The sequence below is a fragment of the Pseudochaenichthys georgianus genome, chromosome 19 (assembly GCF_902827115.2).
Source record: "Pseudochaenichthys georgianus chromosome 19, fPseGeo1.2, whole genome shotgun sequence".
NCBI classification, from domain to species: Eukaryota; Metazoa; Chordata; class Actinopteri; order Perciformes; family Channichthyidae; genus Pseudochaenichthys; species Pseudochaenichthys georgianus.
In genome coordinates, this window is record NC_047521.1 from 6,415,439 (window position 1) to 6,432,424 (window position 16,986).

At 42.9% G+C, this 16,986-nt stretch overlaps 1 protein-coding gene across 3 annotated transcripts in view; it reads right to left on the reverse strand.

Moving 5' to 3' along the window:
• st6galnac (ST6 (alpha-N-acetyl-neuraminyl-2,3-beta-galactosyl-1,3)-N-acetylgalactosaminide alpha-2,6-sialyltransferase) overlaps window positions 1-16,986 on the reverse strand; it is a 60,129-nt gene that overhangs the window by 40,766 nt on the left and 2,377 nt on the right. The window contains exons 1-2 of one of the 3 annotated variants that reach the window (XM_071206710.1): window positions 9,333-9,454; window positions 6,076-6,267 (exon numbers count right to left, since the gene is read on the reverse strand). The exons of 1 other annotated variant lie outside the window; for it this stretch is intronic. In XM_071206710.1, the coding sequence (XP_071062811.1) occupies window positions 6,076-6,267; window positions 9,333-9,448 (308 nt within the window). In that variant the 5' untranslated portion in view covers window positions 9,449-9,454. Of the gene's footprint in view, window positions 1-6,075; window positions 6,268-9,332; window positions 9,455-16,986 lie in introns of those variants that run through there. One more of the 3 variants, XM_071206709.1, reaches the window with a different exon arrangement.

Consider the following 16,986-nt stretch of genomic DNA (forward strand, 5'->3'; position numbering starts at 1 on the left):
AACACTATTAAAAAATATATAATAATAATAATGACATGGCTTGAGTTTAATACCTCCTATTATTTGTATACAATGTATAAAATATAAGTTAAATATTTTTGAGGGATGCAGCGTAAAGAAGAAAGAAATAGTGATTTTATTTTTTCCTTATTTTACATTTTATTATTTTGAGATAATTGTGAAAAGAAAATGGCTTTTCTTTAAATATTTAAGAAAAAGAATAATAACAACATAGCTTAAGTTTATTTACTTGATTTATTTATTTTCATTTAAAAATATATATTTTATCTTTAAATGCAACAGGGCCCCACAGTCCAGTAAAATAAAATTGAGGTGTAGTATATCAAAAAAGCCCGGAGCAGGGGAAGTGAGGAGGACACTCATAACCTTATTTTTACCCAGGCATTCAAATTAAAGAACAGCTTTCTAAATGAAAGACCTGTGAGCTCTGCATGCCCAAACTCAGCATTTAGTTTCTGTAACAGACCTTTTAGAAACAGCCATCTTTCCCATGTCTCTCCCCTGAGTTCATGTATTTTATCTGGACCTGCTGGCTTTTAAACCTGGAGCGCTGCCCATTATAACAACGCATACATTTCACATACGCGTGTAAGAGACTACCTCCATTAGTGCAGCCGAGTGCTGTGTGGCTCCTTTGTTAAAACCACAATGATACAACTAGAGGGGGGAATAAGTGCTGGTTACAGAAAAACCATGGAACCTTTTATACCACGATCTAAAGGTTTAACCCTTCAACCTCGTCCCTTTTCTCAGCTGAATGCTGATTAAACTGCCACATCTCCTCATGTGTCTCTGATTTAGAAACAACATATGGAACCTAAACGCAGTGAGATGATTCTATCATTTCCTCCCCTTATACCTTGCCCTAATACCTTTACCCTTTAGATTTAGGATAAATAATAACTAGCTTTTTTCTAATCAAAATGGGGATCTACAATTACAAATCATTTAGGTTCATCAACATTTTCTTTTTTTCTTAAAATGCAATTCAGATAAATAAAATATCCTCCCCGAGTGTTTCCCTCCTTTATGCCTGCCGAAATTGTGATGAACATAAACTAATAACTTTCCCACAAAATATATACGCCTCGCCTTCACCTCAGCAAGAAGGGTTGTCTGGTGAGACATCTCACTTCATGCTACTCTGAGACCTGGGGTTACGCTCGTAACCAATAGTCAGGGTTGGGTTGTAACGGAATACATGTAACGGCGTTACGTAATCAGAATACAAAAATCAAGTAACTGTATTCAGCTCGCGTTACATTTCAAAAACGAGTAATCTGATTACAGTTACTTTCGTAAACCTGAAGTGAATACATTTTCGATTACTTATTGGAATTATTGGTGGAAAGATTTCCTCTCAACATTTAATATTCAAGTAGTAACAGCCGAATCATCACAGCCCACAAAACCTATTACCGCCGCAGATGGACCAAAATAGCGTTTAAAAAAAAATCGCGGGTCCGCTCGCTCAGTGAAACAATAACAACGAAACATGGAGGAACAAAAGTCTGCGTTTAAATCGCGTGTGTGTGTGTATATATATAGGTGTGTGTGTGGTTAAAACACACCAGCCTGCGGTCGCTCTTTAGTCTTTAGCCTTACTAATGATTATTTCTGAAGGTATACACAGTGAAGGCGGTGCGTGAAAGGCGGTGCGTGAAAGGCGGTGCGTGAAAGGCGGTGCGTGAAAGACACTGCGCGGCGCGCTGGTCTTCTCAGAGGCTGAGTTAACCCTCCCGCTGCCTCCTGGCGCTGCAGAGATGTCATGAAGTGAAGGAGGTTTTCCTTCTATAAAACAGCTGTGGGCAGCAGATACTGTGAGTGTCACGGACATGAATTAATAGATCAAGGCAGACTGGTGCACACTCTCCTGTTTTGCCAATCCGGTGCTTAAACTATAGCTCTACACCCCTGGCCGAAATGTCCTTAAAATTAAGTCCGAGTTCGACATTTTAATTCATGTCCTGCCAACACTGACAGGACAGAAGGCGACACGCCCATTCTAAGCCAGATACAAGATCACCAGCCAATCAGGATTTGTGTAATAAGATTGATGCTTCCGAGGCATTCGCGGGGGGGCGCATCCCATAGTGAGACATTGAACGAAGTGTTATGAATGAGAACACACATTTCAAGTTAGACCTGTCACATTTACCAATCGTATCTACCTCTGGAACTAGCTAAATTAGTTATAGTTATGTTTATTGTTTACTGTCGGGTAAACCAAGACCAAGGGATGTTGGCTAGCCGTCTTTCCCTCAAAACCCACATGGCATGCAGCAATAGCAGCCAGGTACACTTTAATCGTAGAGAAAGCTCTGTGTTTATCAATCAAGTCCTGCAGAAATGACAAAATCACACTGACAGGACATTGAAAAGAGACGTGTCCCTTTTGGAGGCACCACTCCTCAAAACAGCCTCCACTTACAGTCGTAAAGAGACCTGGTGGAGGAAGCCCTTGCACTCTGAATAGTGTTTATCAACTTCTGAGGAAGCCCCACTGTACTCAAATTATACCACTCACGGGCCAGGCCCATAGTGCCAAGCAGGGGCGGACTGGCCATCTGTAGAATCTGGAGAACCAGGAACAGAACAGCCCGTTCAAAAAAATGGTTTAACGTCATCATTTAAGTTGCGCTGACGGCCGACTGACGGCGACAGCGGCCGCTAATGCAGTTGTGTGGTTCTTATCTGTCAAATAATCACACACACGAAGAAGAAAAAAGACCAGCCACACGAAGAGAAGGGATTAGACGCTGCAGCAGACAGGGAGAATGAAAAAACATGGATAAAAATCAAAGAAAACAAAAAGAAAAAGGTGAGGCCGAGAAGGCAAGAGAAAAAAAGGTGAAGTCACTCGCAGGTGAAGCATATAAATGTCGCAAATTGACAGACCTTTTTGGCAGCAGCGCTGCTACAAGCACTATCAGCAGCAGCTTAGAACAAGTGCAAGATGATGAAGAGAATGATGAGGGCGCGAGTTCAGATATACAGCCAGCCTCCTGCATTCATGATGAGCACAGAGTTGAGCTGGTGGAAGAACTATCTCAACTGGCACATACAAGTGCAGGGCAAGAGCAAGAGGTGGGTGAGAATTATCCCTTGAACTCAGTTGCGTTTTCTCCTGGAGGCCAGGAGTTATAATTTTAATAAATAAATAAAAACATTTAGTTTAGTTTTGATAATTATTCTGCCGGCCCATCTCTCCCCTATTCTCATTGAGTATTTTACAAAGAGTGAAACAGCGCCCCTCTAGATGTTATGGTGAAACAGTAGATTGCACTCTCTGTTGCGAGAGGAGGCTAACCGAAATTGGCTTCCCTTGGTGAATTTTTTTTAGGTATTGACCAATCAGATGAGGCTCACGTCACGCCTCACAATCCAATCAAATCACATCAACTTCAGTTCGTACTGTAACTGTCATCACCGCCCTTAAAAAGTAGCAAGCAACTGAAGCAAGTGCAATTATGGAGGGTGGAGATTTGGAGTATTTCATAAAAAATAAAAATGGAATCTGATGACAGGCTCCCAAACTGGAGCTGTGTACACAGAGGAAAAAAGGAGCGAATCGGACGTAGAAATGTCTAACATTTGACATTTCATGTGTCAGTTTCCAGGGCTGAATTTTAGTCCCAGCCCCTTCCCCCTGGACATAGTTTCTACAGCATAAACCGTGCAACAGTACAGTAGGCCCACACAAACTGCAGAACACCGGGGCTTTGGGAACACTCAAAATTACTTAAAATGATTTATTTCCCATTTAACCTGTTAAGGGGCTTTCCCCCCCCCGTTTTCTTTCTCACAAAACTGTGTCTCAGGGCTTCTTAAAATGTAATAAACTATTAATGTGTCCTACTAATTTAACGGGAAGAAACGCAGCTAACTGATGATATGAACCATGTTTACCGAAACAAAACACAAGTCTCACAAGAAGCGTCTAAATGAGCCCTGAGCGCTCAGGGCTCATTTAGACGCTTCTTGTGAGACTTGTGTTTTTTTCTTTCCGGGCATGTTCCAGCCCAAGGCAGGACGAGCAGACCTGGTGTGAGTCCATGCTCGATATTTTATACCCGCAGCCGCAAAGTCGAGCCTCAGAGCCTCCGTCTCCTCTGGTGTGAGGGAGAGAAGGGTCCATCCTCGATAGCCGGAGTGCCGACTTGGAGGGACGGAACAACAACTGGTATGTTACTGTTCAATAATCAAAAACCTTACCGTTAAAAAAATGGCAGGGCAGAATCGAGTATTAACATTCAAATCTATGCGAAGCAACAATAACTGGTATGTTACTGTTCAATAATCAAAAACCTCATCCTTAAAAAACTGCGGGGCAGAATCGAGTATTAACTGGTGTGTTAATATTCGAATCTATGCGAAGCAAGCGTCCGGCGACCGAAAGTTAGCTTAGAGTGGTTCAGTCTATGGACAGTTAAGCTAGCCAGGCTACTGATGATTTAGAGATGTGCTCCGAAGCGAGAAGAAGCGTTTGAATGGCGCTGCGTCGTAGCGCAAGCTAGTTAAAGGCTGGGTGGATTCTGGCTTATACGAGTCAGGGTTTGCAGGCACCAACGGGCCTGCGTGCTCATTCTACTCGTGGTCTGGCTACGTCCTGGGCTTTGTTTAAGGGTGTTTCCATCCAGGACATTTGTGCAGCAGCGAGCTGGTCCTCACCGCTCACTTTTGTCCATTTTTTACAAGTGTGGCCCATGCAATGCTGGGCCCCGTGTTGGGACAGAGTTCTACCTGTTGAGTACTGATTTTTGAGATAAGCATGTCTAGCAATACGGGAGTCTCAATATCCCATAGTGAGACATCGAACGAAGTGTTATGAATGAGAACTATTGGCAGGGTTGGGAGGGTTACTTTGTAAATGTAATCAGTTACTGATTACTGATTACATGGCTCTGAAAGTAATCCGAATACAGTTACAGTTACGTGTCTTAAAAAAGGTAAACGTAATCAGATTACTTTTAGATTACTTTTGGATTACTTTCTTTTTCCATCACAGATGGGTATGTTTTGGTCAACAGGAGACACAAAAAGCAAAAGGAAACTGAACGTGTTTTTACTGTTTTAATGGCTTATCAAGAGCACAACTGAAACATTACATCTGAAACGATGTAACAACATAATAAACTTGTTGGGGATGCAGCTTGGGATGTGAGGAGAGTGAGGGACACGGCTATCGCTTCCACAATCCAGTGGGAGAGTCGTTGCCTGGTAACGGGATTGCCTTTATGAGGGTCAGCCCAGGATACAAAGAGTTGGTCACTGCATAAATGTATTTCTTCTAACATGGCACCCCATGTGTCAAATATCAATATGTTCAGGACAATCTTTGGTATTGCTATATATGCAAATTACTCACCTTAGAGCACTGTTTGATGAGATAAGTAGCTCAAAATCTTAAAATGTTACATCCGATTTTCGGAAAATCTTCAAAACTCTTGTGAAAACACAAATTTACTCATGTGATCGAATTGTTTTGGTGTTTTAGATTTGGTTACCAAAGTCTTAGGATCACAAAAGCAGTGAAATATTTGAATTACACTGTATATAAATGTGTAATTCATGTCTAAAATTTAATTCGAATTTTGAGTAAAACAGGTGTTTATCACTCTACTTTCACCACAGCAGGGACTGAGATATATTAGGACTGAATAATGACTTCATATTACATACCAAGGTTCATGTGATGTGTTAAAAATACAAATTGAGCATTCAACCTTTTTTTTTCAACCAACAATTTATTATAAATATGTTTTTTTCAACCAACTATTTATATAAATATAAGAAACTGGAAAATCTCACTATTTACAAAATTGAACATCAGAACTTTCAACCAACTATTCATTATAAATGTCAAGACAGTGTCATGGTCTTTGTCTGTCTTCCAAGACAGTGGGTCTGGCTGCTGTGTAGGTGGGGGTGATGGTGTATGGGCTGTGTAGGTGGGGTGTACAATTGCTATACGAGACCTCCAAGAGACCTCCTTGCTGGCTGGGTTGAAGGTGATGGCTGTGGTGGAGCCTTTGTGCTGAGGTGTATATTGACCTGGTGGCAGCCGCAGATGGAGGTGGAGGCAGCTGTAGTGATGGTGGTCTGCTGGTCCTTGGTGGTGATGGCTCTGGTGAAGGCCCTTGAGCCACAGTAGATCTTGACCTGGGGGCCGGCACAGATGGATGTTGTGGCTGCTGGATAAACGCCGCCTGTGGGCCACTAGGCCCAGACAGCTGTGAAACATCTCTGTAAAACAAATAAAAATGTAGGACAAGAATTACAACTAATTTCATTGAAATAAAGTTCAAGTAAAATGTTGCTCAAGCACAAATAACAATGCACACATAAAAAGAAAGTTTGGGAGATTGCAGAAGGAGTCTCTCTCGATCTCACACACAAAACAAGAACAAATGTGGCTGGGTTAATCGGAACAAGAGAATACACAGACACAGACAGACAGACGGAAGAACAAGCACTCCCTTAGAATAGGTTAAGGGCAAAGGGTAGCAAGTAAGAGAGTAAGAAACATAGGTGGAGAGGCACACTCAGGGAACAAGGTCCCCACTGGAGCCTTAGTTGGAAATTGATGAGAGATAGGGAGGTACGCTGTGTCTACGAATCGTAACACTCCCCGGTCTGTCTAAGCCCACTCTACAAACCGTTTCCCTCTAATAAAACCTTGAGAGGTTAGAGAGGGAAAAGGTGTTGGATAAAAGTTATTCTTGATAAGAGAAGCCTAAAAGGCCAGAGAGAAAAAGTGAGTTTTAAGTGTTGATTTAAAAACCCCCAGGGTCTGGGCCGACCTCACATGGAGGGGCAAAATGTTCCAGAGCCTGGGGTCCGGCTGGTCAGCCGACCTTAAGGCTCTGCCTGGGGTGTAGCGATGGAGGAGTTTGGCTACATAGGCCGGAGCCAGCCCATTTAGGGCTTTGAAAACAAATACAAGTATTTTAAAATCTATTCTGAACCGAACTGGAAGCCAATGCAATGAGGCTAGAATTGGGGTGATGTGGTCACGCTTTTTATGGCCAGTTAGAAGACGTGCAGCTGCGTTCTGCACTAGCTGCAGGCGTCTAATTGAGGCCTGGTCCATACCCACATACAGAGCATTGCAGTAATCCAGTCTCGAGGTAACAAAGGCGTTAATAACCCTTTCTAGGTCTTTAAAAGATAAAAACGACTTAATCTTAGCCAATAGTCGTATTTGAAAAAAGCAGGTCTTGACTACGGTGCTGACCTGCTTATCAAATTTAAAAGCGCTATTGAAGGTCACTCCAAGGTTCATGACAGAGGGGAGGATGTTTTTATTGAGGGAGCCCAGAATATCAACCGTAGAGGCTGGAGGTCGGGGTCCAAAAAAGATGACCTCGGTCTTGCTCTCGTTGAGGAAGTTTTGGCTCAGCCAGGATTTAATCTCTGTTAAGCAGTCCATCAACTGCGGTAGTGAGTTGGCATTTTGATTGAGAGGCAGATAGATCTGTACATCGTCAGCGTAACAATGGAAGGGGATATTATGTTTTGTGAGACCTAGGGGCAGTATGTACAGTAGAAAAAGGATGGGGCCCAGAATCGAGCCTTGGGGAATCCCACAGGTAAGAGGGGCTTTGGCAGAAGAGAAGGCACCCAACTGCACTGAGAGGCTATGGTCTGTCAGGTAGGACCTGAACCATGCAAGGGCAGAGCCTGTGATGCCTGCGGACTGTTCAAGCCGTGACAACAGGATGCTATGGTCCAAAGTGTCAAAGGCAGCTGTCAGGTCCAACAGCACCAGGACAGCTGAGCTACCTGAGTCGGCGGCTAGGAACAGATAATTAAAAACTCTTAAAAGGGCTGTTTCAGTGCTGTGTATGGGTTTGAAGCCAGACTGAAACTTTTCGTGGATGCCATGTGTGGTTAAAAACGACTGCAGCTGGACGTAGACTACTCGCTCCAGGGCTTTAGATAAAAAAGGTAGCTGTGAGATGGGCCTAAAATCTGCGAGAATGGAAGGGTCGAGATTTTTCTTTTTAAGTAGTGGCATCCTGAGCTAAGAGAGGTGTTTACAAGCAATAAAACACTTGCTCCAACTGATTCAAAAACATCTCTAAGGAGGCGAGAGGGAATGCTGTCTGAGGTGCAGTTTGTCGGCCGCAGGTGCTTGACTACATCCGAGAGAGAAGAGAGGGATACAGGCTCAAAGTGGTCGAGGACAGCAGGGCACAGAAAAGGAGCAGAATCTGGGGTAGCACTAGTGTGGGCTAGCCTAAGCACAGATACTTTTTCGATAAAAAAATGTAATAAATGTATCGCAGAGGGTAGTCGATGGCACAATTGGAGAAGCATCACAAGGATTAATGATCGAGTTGAGGACATTAAAAAGAACCTGAGGTTTATGGCTGTTTTTAGAGATTAACAGAGAAATGTGCTCCGTTTTGGCTGCTTTGACTGCCGTCTGGTAGTCGGAAAGGCAAGCACGAAGGATTTCTAAGGAGACATGGGGTTTATCCTTTTTCCATTTTCTCTCTCCACGCCTGCAAGCGCGTCTAAGAGCGCGAGTACAGTCATTAAGCCACGGCTCTAAGAGAACTTTGGTGCGTCTAAGCGTAAAAGGAGCAACGGAATCCAGTATTAGTGTGCATGTCGAGTCAAACATGGAGATAAGCTCATCAGCACTAAGAGCACAGTTCACCTCTAATTTACAGATCGGAGAAGCATTAAAAGCATCTGAAAACTGTGAGGCAGTCAAGGGGTTAATTGAACGCAGACAACGCGCGTTCAATTAACGCGCGTTAACGCACGTGATTCGACTCCCGCAGAAGGGATCGAGGTTGTAAACAGAACCGGTAAATAGTCTGAGATACGTGTCGCTGCACAGATTTCATCCACAGAGATAGACAGTCCAAACGATAATACTAAATCTAAGGTGTGTCCTTTATCGTGTGTCGGGCCAGCCACGGACTGAATGAGACCGAAAGAATCAAGGAGATTTAAAAAGTCACTAACCAGAGGTTTGGACTTGCAACACACATGGACATTAAAGTCTCTGCAGATCAAAACACGATCATATTTCACCATGATCCCGGACAGAAAGGTCAGTTATGAAATCCTTATTGGACTTTGGTGGACGATACACGACTGCGCAGAGTATAGGCGAGGCCGGGTTCAGTTCAGAAAGCTGCAACTCGAAGCTAGCATAGCTAGTTACAGGGTGAAGCAATCGGCATTGGAGATTAGCTCTAAACACTGATGCTTTGCCCCCACCACGGCCGGTGGTACGGGGGGAGCTGAAGAAAGTACAGTCAGGAGGAAGAAGTTCAGAAAAGGGTACATACTCGCCAGTGTGGACCCAGGTCTCCGTCAGGAACATCAAATCCAGATCACGAGAGGTGAAGAAGTCGTTTAACAGGAACGTCTTGTTTGCTATTGACCTAGCGTTTAGCAAAGCCATGCAGAGTTTTCTCTCCGGAGGTGCCGAAGGTGTAGTGCGTCTTAGCGGACGAAGATGTGCATGTAGAACGCCGCGCGGGCCGGGAGCAGTCAGTCAGGCAGGAGGAGCTGCCAGCGGGCCCAGCAGAGGCCGCAGCTCCGGAAAGACAGGGCGAATCCATCGATCCCTCACATGGCGTGCAGCGGGAGGGCCATGACATCTGATGCGTGGATAAGTCCCAGAAGAAGCCGTCAGGTGTGCTATTTGATGCACAAGCGCGCCACCATGCGCTTTCCCCGTCATCTAAAGCGCTTTCGGTGAGGCAGGATGCAGGTCAGTGGCGTTTTCTCCCGGAGGCCAAGGGAAGCCAGGCTTCCCCTGTTTTTTCTGATTGTAGTTATAATTTAAATAAATAAATAAAAACAGTTTGTTTTGTTTCTGTAATTCTCCTTTCACGTGTGTCCCTGCCGGACCGTCTCTCCGTCTCTCCCCCATTCTCATTGAGTATTTTACAAAGAGTGAAACAGCGCCCCTCTAGATGTCATGGTGAAACAGTAGATTGCATTCACTGTTGCGAGAGGAGGCCAGCAGAATCTAGCTTCCCTTGGTGAAAAAAAATTGAGGGATCAACCAATCAGATGAGGCCCACGTGATGCCCCTGCCAACCTGTGATTGGTCAGGGCCATGCCAGGGGAAGCCAGCCGCCTCTAGCTTCCCTTCAGGGGCGGCTGGCGATTTGATTGGACACTGCCATCCAATCACATCAACATCAATTGTAATACTGTAACTGTCATCACCGCCGTTAGAAATTATCAAGCAAATGAAGCATTATGGAGGGAGGAGATTTGGCGTACTTAATTAAGCATAACTTCACTAAACTTCCGCTACAGCAGCAACTACAAAATAAAGCAGATGGCAGGACAACGCCCACACTCGAGCTGTGTACACAGAGGAATAAGGGATCTAATTGGACGTTCAATGAGGACAATTATGTCCGCACGGAGTGGCTAACTGGAAGCGCTAAACTTCAGCGTCTATTTTGCTGGCCATGTCTTCTTTTTGACAAGGGTTCGTGCTCCCTGAACAATCCTTGGGCAACTTCAGGATTCATCGACCTTGCCAACCTGTCACGGGCAATTGAGAGGCACGGTACATCTAAAAATCATATAGATTGTGCTGTGAAATTAAAGCTTTTTGGACGCGTCAGGATTGCTGCACACGCTATACAACAACAGGTTGTTTCACAAGCCACCAGGAGAGCTGATACAGCTTCTTATTGAGGATGACCTACAGGGCACACTCTCCGAGGTCTACAAGCTGCTCCAGCTCATGCTCACGATACCAGCCAACAGCACATCAGCAGAGCGCTCCTTTTCCTGTCTAAAAAGGATCAAAACGTATCTGAGGAACACGTGTGGACAGGACAGACTTGTCAACCTAGCCACAATATCCATTGACTCTGTTGTTGTGGAGGACCTAAAGGCCGCTGGGAAGTTCTATGACATTGTTATTGACCACTTCGCTACCATGAAAGACAGGAGAATGGCCTTCCTCTTCAAATAGGGTGAGTGAAATGCACACCCCTTTCTCTCTGTGCATAGCTGTTGCCTGAACTGCCCGTGTAGCTATGTGTGCACTTTCTGATGTGGTTCTGTTGGTTATTGTGCATTGCTTGCCTGGATTTAGCTGCAGGTGTTCCGTCTGAAGTAGTTGTTTTATTGCAGTTGTTTAATTAGCACAGGGTGCTGCTATCCGAAAATCAGCATCGCAGATAGCATGCCATATCGGGCCCGATCACCTGAATAGATGAGATTGTTTATATTGTTGTGTTACTTTTGGACTACGGACTGAACTAATTACAGAGACGAGGACTGTTGCTGCACTTGCCGTGTGTGTTAGTGTAACAGATGTAAATATGCAGTGGGGTTTATTTAATTTAATTTTGTATAATCACACACATTCTGTGTTTTATATTATTTTATTCTGTGTTCTTCATTTTATTGAATGTTAAATACCTGGCAAGGTCGGAGAGCTGTGCTCAGGAGTTTATTGTTGTGAGGACTTTCATTTCTTTGTGATTTTACTGTTTGTATATATTGTGTCCCTCACGTTTCCCTTTTTGTAAACGTTCCAATGAGAGGAGTCACTGAGGGAAATGTATGTGAAACTGATCATTTTATCTGTTATCAGATTCAGACATTAAACAGAGATCGTCTCAAATTTACGCTGACTCGGCGGGTCTCGTCCATTATCAACACAACGCATACTGATATTTTGATGTGAACGTAAAACTTTAAAGGTCTCCTGATTTAGTTTGTAAATGAATGCTTCTTATTTATTAATTACCGAATCTGCACTGCGCATTGAGCGGCTGGTATTGAATTGGTGGGGGGAGGCTGGCATAAATGAATAAGAAAATGCTTACATTAATAAGACGAGAGAGTTTCACCTGGAGAGTGCGTGCGGACCTGTCGCTTAGATAACAGACGTGTACAAGTCCTGCATCTGTATGATACAAATGTGTGTAAAATGTTACCGGGTGCTGTAATCACTCATCTGGTTACGTTATTAACCCCCCGACCCAAAAACATTGGCTTCCCCTACATTTTTCCCCACCCCACGCTACTGATGCAGGTAGGTGGGAATATCTGACAGTAGAGGAGGGGGGGGGGGTCGATTTACGGTTGCCAGATGTAGGTTTGGGCAGCAGTATAAACTCCAGTGAGGGTCTTAGGTGGAGGAGAGCTTGGCGATGAGAGACGAGCAGAGCAGAGACATTCTGACAAACATAAAACAAAAACAGGATAGCTAAAGGCAGATAGCTGAGGGAGCGGCATGCCGACACATGCAGGCGCCATCTTGAACTCCACCGGAACTATTGAGGGGATGTTCTGAGGGAATGCGGCCATATCTCCGGCTAGGAAGGTCGCATCAACATGCTCCCGTCTCTAGCACCCCCGCATTCCGAGCTACGAGTGAAAGAACTAAACTTACATGAAACTTCCGTTGGGTTGCTTTAAAGTCAAGCTTCAGTTTAAGACTCACCCTGTAATAGATGTAAAACATGTGATGGAGCATTACTAACCTGACTCAGATGGTTTGTTTCACCAAACCATCAAGGAAAGCTCCATTGGAATCCATTTGGAAAGGGCAAGCGCTTTCAAAAATACTTGGTGATTGGATCAATCTGTCTATCACCTTCTATTATGGGCCACATCTGATTGGTTAACAATGGCTGGAACATGTGGAGCACAGCACTTCTGATTGGTGTGGATGACTGACACACAGGAAGAAAAAAAAAAAATTGTAAAAAAATCGCAGGCTTTGTGATTTGATAATCGCATCATTTCAAATCGCAATTTCGATTTAAAATCGATTAATTGTTCAGCCCTACTGTCGGGTCACTCAATACCAGAGGTGGGGACTCGAGTGACATGACTTGAGACCGTGGCTGCGTTTCACTTCTCTTACTTTTCATGTCCTCGGTCTCACCGGAAGTTGATTTGTCTGCGCCATCTTGTGTAGCGTCCCAATGGCCTTATTTTTGCCGGAGGAGCGAGGAGCGATAATGGAGGAGCTATAATCGAGGAACCACCAGACCATCCTTCGATGAAAACCTCAGACACTCGCCCCGCCCCCTTACTGTGTATTGCTCACTGATTGGACGATGCAGTGCATGCACTGATCTCATGCTTCTTGACATGAAAGCAGTTTCCCAGCAGAGTGAAAAAAACACATGAACCTCACGGAGTCACTCCTCAGTTTATACCGTGTTTTGTTTAAATTCATGTATCATTTAGTAACAAATATGTGATATATCTGAACAACAAAGTGGTCAAAAATCATTTTATTCTTTTTTTTGAAACATTTTCATGATCGCCTTTTTCGTTTTACATTTTCATTTATTGTCATTTCCATTCAGTCATGAGTCATTAAGTGCTATTTGAAATGTTAATGTGCTACATATCCAAACAAAACAAAGTGTGCAATCCAATGAATGTTAATCTAACTGGGTTTTGATAGATAATATATCTCTTTTTCTTCTCTCAATTATTTTATTTCTATTGTGCACTCTAATCAATATTAATCAAACTAATGTTCGTTTATACATTTTAAGAATGGCGTTTATCTTTTTTGAGATTGAGTTTTTATTTTATTTATTGGGGTCTACCAGATGATACAAATGTTTGTGTCAGTAAATGTGTGGCGGTGGTGTTTGTGAAAATAACGGGGACAGAGCTGGCTGCTGTCAGACGATCAGCTGTGCATCACAAACGGACGTCGCTTCACGTGACGCTCCGGAGGAAAGGACGTCCCATTGCTCTTATAACTTATTTCCCTGCTTCTCGTGGTTTCCTTGCATCTCTCCATGCTTCCCTGGTGGGAGGGACTAGTCACAGGGAAACGACGCAAGTGAGGGATGCAAGGAATCCATTTAAACTCTTAAGCCCGAAGGTCCCCCCAGTGGACCCCTCCCACAGTTTTTTTTCCGAGACTATGTCTCGGGGCTTCTTAACATTTATGAAACTATTAATGTTTCATACCCTTTTAAAGGTAAGAAACTCCGCTAACTGACAATAAGAACAATTTTTAGCTAAAAGAAACACAAGAGTAATACCAAGCCTTTGAAATAGCATTGAGCGAAAAAATGCTAACTAATGCTAACGCTTTTTTACACAGAACTCACGGTAGAAATGCCCTTATTACTATCTTAACTGCACAAATAAGATATACGATTTAAAGCTGAGACTCCACAGATTCCACACATGTAATGTCATCACTGTACGACCTCCAATTCCTGGAGCTATCAGCCAGAAAAGAGAAAGTAAACAACATCCGGTTTCAAAAATATTACAATAATTACGTCTTACCTTTTTTGATTTGTGATCAAAAGTTGTGTTCAACGGAATAAAAACGCTGCTCAATGTTAATCCAATGTCTTTGTGTCACGTAGACATTTTTACTGATAATCATCAATCAATATCATCATATTTATGGCAATATAGGCTACTGGGTATAAAGTTTTGCCGTCCAGGCTTGCACTTTCAGATATGCTTCGTTTGCTTCTCTATTACGTCCGCTATGGTAATGTTTACGTGGATTTGGGAACTGCCCATCGATTCTATTGGATGTAATGGTTAAGAAAAAGGTGTAAATCACACGAATCGACCAATGGGTTCCAGAGATATGGTCCTGCGTAAAGTATAAAGAATGCCAGCCAGCGTAACAACATTACGCAGCCGACTTCATTTATTGTTTACAACGTAACGAAGTAGGAATTGCAGCAGGACCCAGAGCGCACGGAGCACAGAGCGGACAACAGATAACGGAATTGCAGTTTTATTGCTTATAGATTATCAGAACATTTCAAAGGGGACACAGCCACATTGGATATTAATCTATGGATTAACTACATCATCGTTTTTATCGTTTTAATGCCATTGAAGACCAGTTTAGACCAGACAAAGAGGAAGGTAAGTCATTGTTAGCCTAGCGCCGTTCATTTCTATATTTCAAAAAAAGTTGGAGGAGAAACTAATTATCGCCGGAGCAAATCACCCGGTTTTGTATGACCAGACCCTCTTCACCTACCGGGATACAAACCGGAGGAACCAGGCATGGAGGGAGGTGGCAGAGACAGTGGGTGAAACTGGTAGGTTTTCGCCTGTTTAGGGAGTTTATATATATATATATATATATATTGCTCCCATAAAATCCCCGGGGGTTTTTGCTTTGTATGTCGGGGGCGGGAGATTCATGTGATTGGTTGTTGGCCGCGTTGCTTGAATAAAATCCCCAAGCTACAGACACGCCCAGCTCCAAGCTTTTTTTGAAGCTGTAGTGTGGACGGTCCAAGGATAACAGAGTATGTTTTTTTTTGTTTTTTTTCACAACAGTTGTATTTGGATGGAATGAATACCTATAGTGATAATTCAAAGTAATAAAATGATTTTTACAGTGAAAAAGTTCAAATGGAACTGATGGTTCCCAAATTACCCAGAGGTGAGTCCGCCTGGACTTTATTTTTCTAAACCTCTCTAAAAAGGTCAAATTTCACTTGTTTTGCATCAATCTTGATACAGGGTACTTATTATATGTTATAGTTTGGATACCTAAAGCTTTTAGTCTACTAACCCATCATTCAAGGGTGGTTTTCACTATAAGTAATGGGTTTTTTTTTAAGCGGACATTAAAAAAAAAGTTATTTAGCCTTCCCAAACCTGAGCCTCACGCGCCGCCTATGCGTGTCAGTCACGTTCTTGCGAAACACATGCAGTCTTTCAAAGACGGCGAAGTTGTGAAAGAAGCATTCCTGGAGGCTGCCGACGCGCTTTTGGGGGACAGTAAAAATAACAGTAGCATTTCAACAGGTTTTTGATATAATAAAAACTCAAGTTAGATACCGTTATTAATCAGCTGTAAGTTTTAGTTTGTTTGAACTTATTCATTATAATTATTGTACAAAATGGTATAAGAATGCAAACTTAAATTGATTATAGTCTATTATCAATTCAGGTTAAGAAGCTAGTGTTGCTTGCATCCTATTTTAAAAGGCATTTCTTTTTATACTCGACTAAAATGCAACAAAAAAGGGTTTGATTCTATTAATTTTGTCTTTTTTTTTATTGCATTTCGGCAGCAGATTCCTGAGTAGCTTCAGATCTGAGTTGTCTTATTAGTAAGCCTAATTTATACTTTTGTAGCAACACTATTTGTATATAATGGCAAAGAAAGGGTTCAGAGTCTTTTCTTTGTCCCTGTGTCATATGTGGCAGCACTGTTCAATGCTTCTTGAAAACATTACCCACTGTAGTGACGTGTGGATAAACTCCAACTCCGTATCAACAACACTGTTGTGTAGCTTCAGTTAAATACTTGTATGTGTGTAGATTAGAAAGAGGTGAGACAAAGGATCTGCAGTATTAAAGGTCAGTTTTATACAAGTAGTGTGTGTTTACCTGGCAGTAGGCTGTCAGTAATGGCTACTCCTCTCTATTTGGACTGGTAGATCTCGGCAGACTGGCAACTTCAAAAAGTAGCTCTCGGTTCAAAAAAGGTTGGGCACCCCTGGCTTAAGAGGTTAACCGAAGTGAAACGCAGCCCGAGGAGCGAGGAAATGAAAAATAAGATTAGTGAAACGCAGCCCTGGACTGACCGGCCGCATGAGGAGAGCGCCTCCAGTCGCACATTTCATTTGTACACCACCGCATCTTTTGTGTGATTAAATGCTGTTCACTTTTATAAGCTTCCCTTGACTCTTTTCAGTCTCTCCTGCCTTCAGGGTTCTCCAATACACTTACAAGACACAACGGTAAATGAACACTAGAACCGTCCAGGGATTCATTTTGACTAACCCTGATACTGACGGGCTGTCGAGAGAGAGAGAGAGAGAGAGAGAGATGCCTCGTTTATTTCCCCTGTGTTATTATCAGAAGTTACTGTAAACTTTTGAATAATGTAGTTCATCTTCTTTTAGTAGTTTGTTTTAATTATGTTGTTTTTGTTTGTAGAAGTGCATCATTCCTTGATTTATTGTAAAATTAATCTGAACTTGTTGA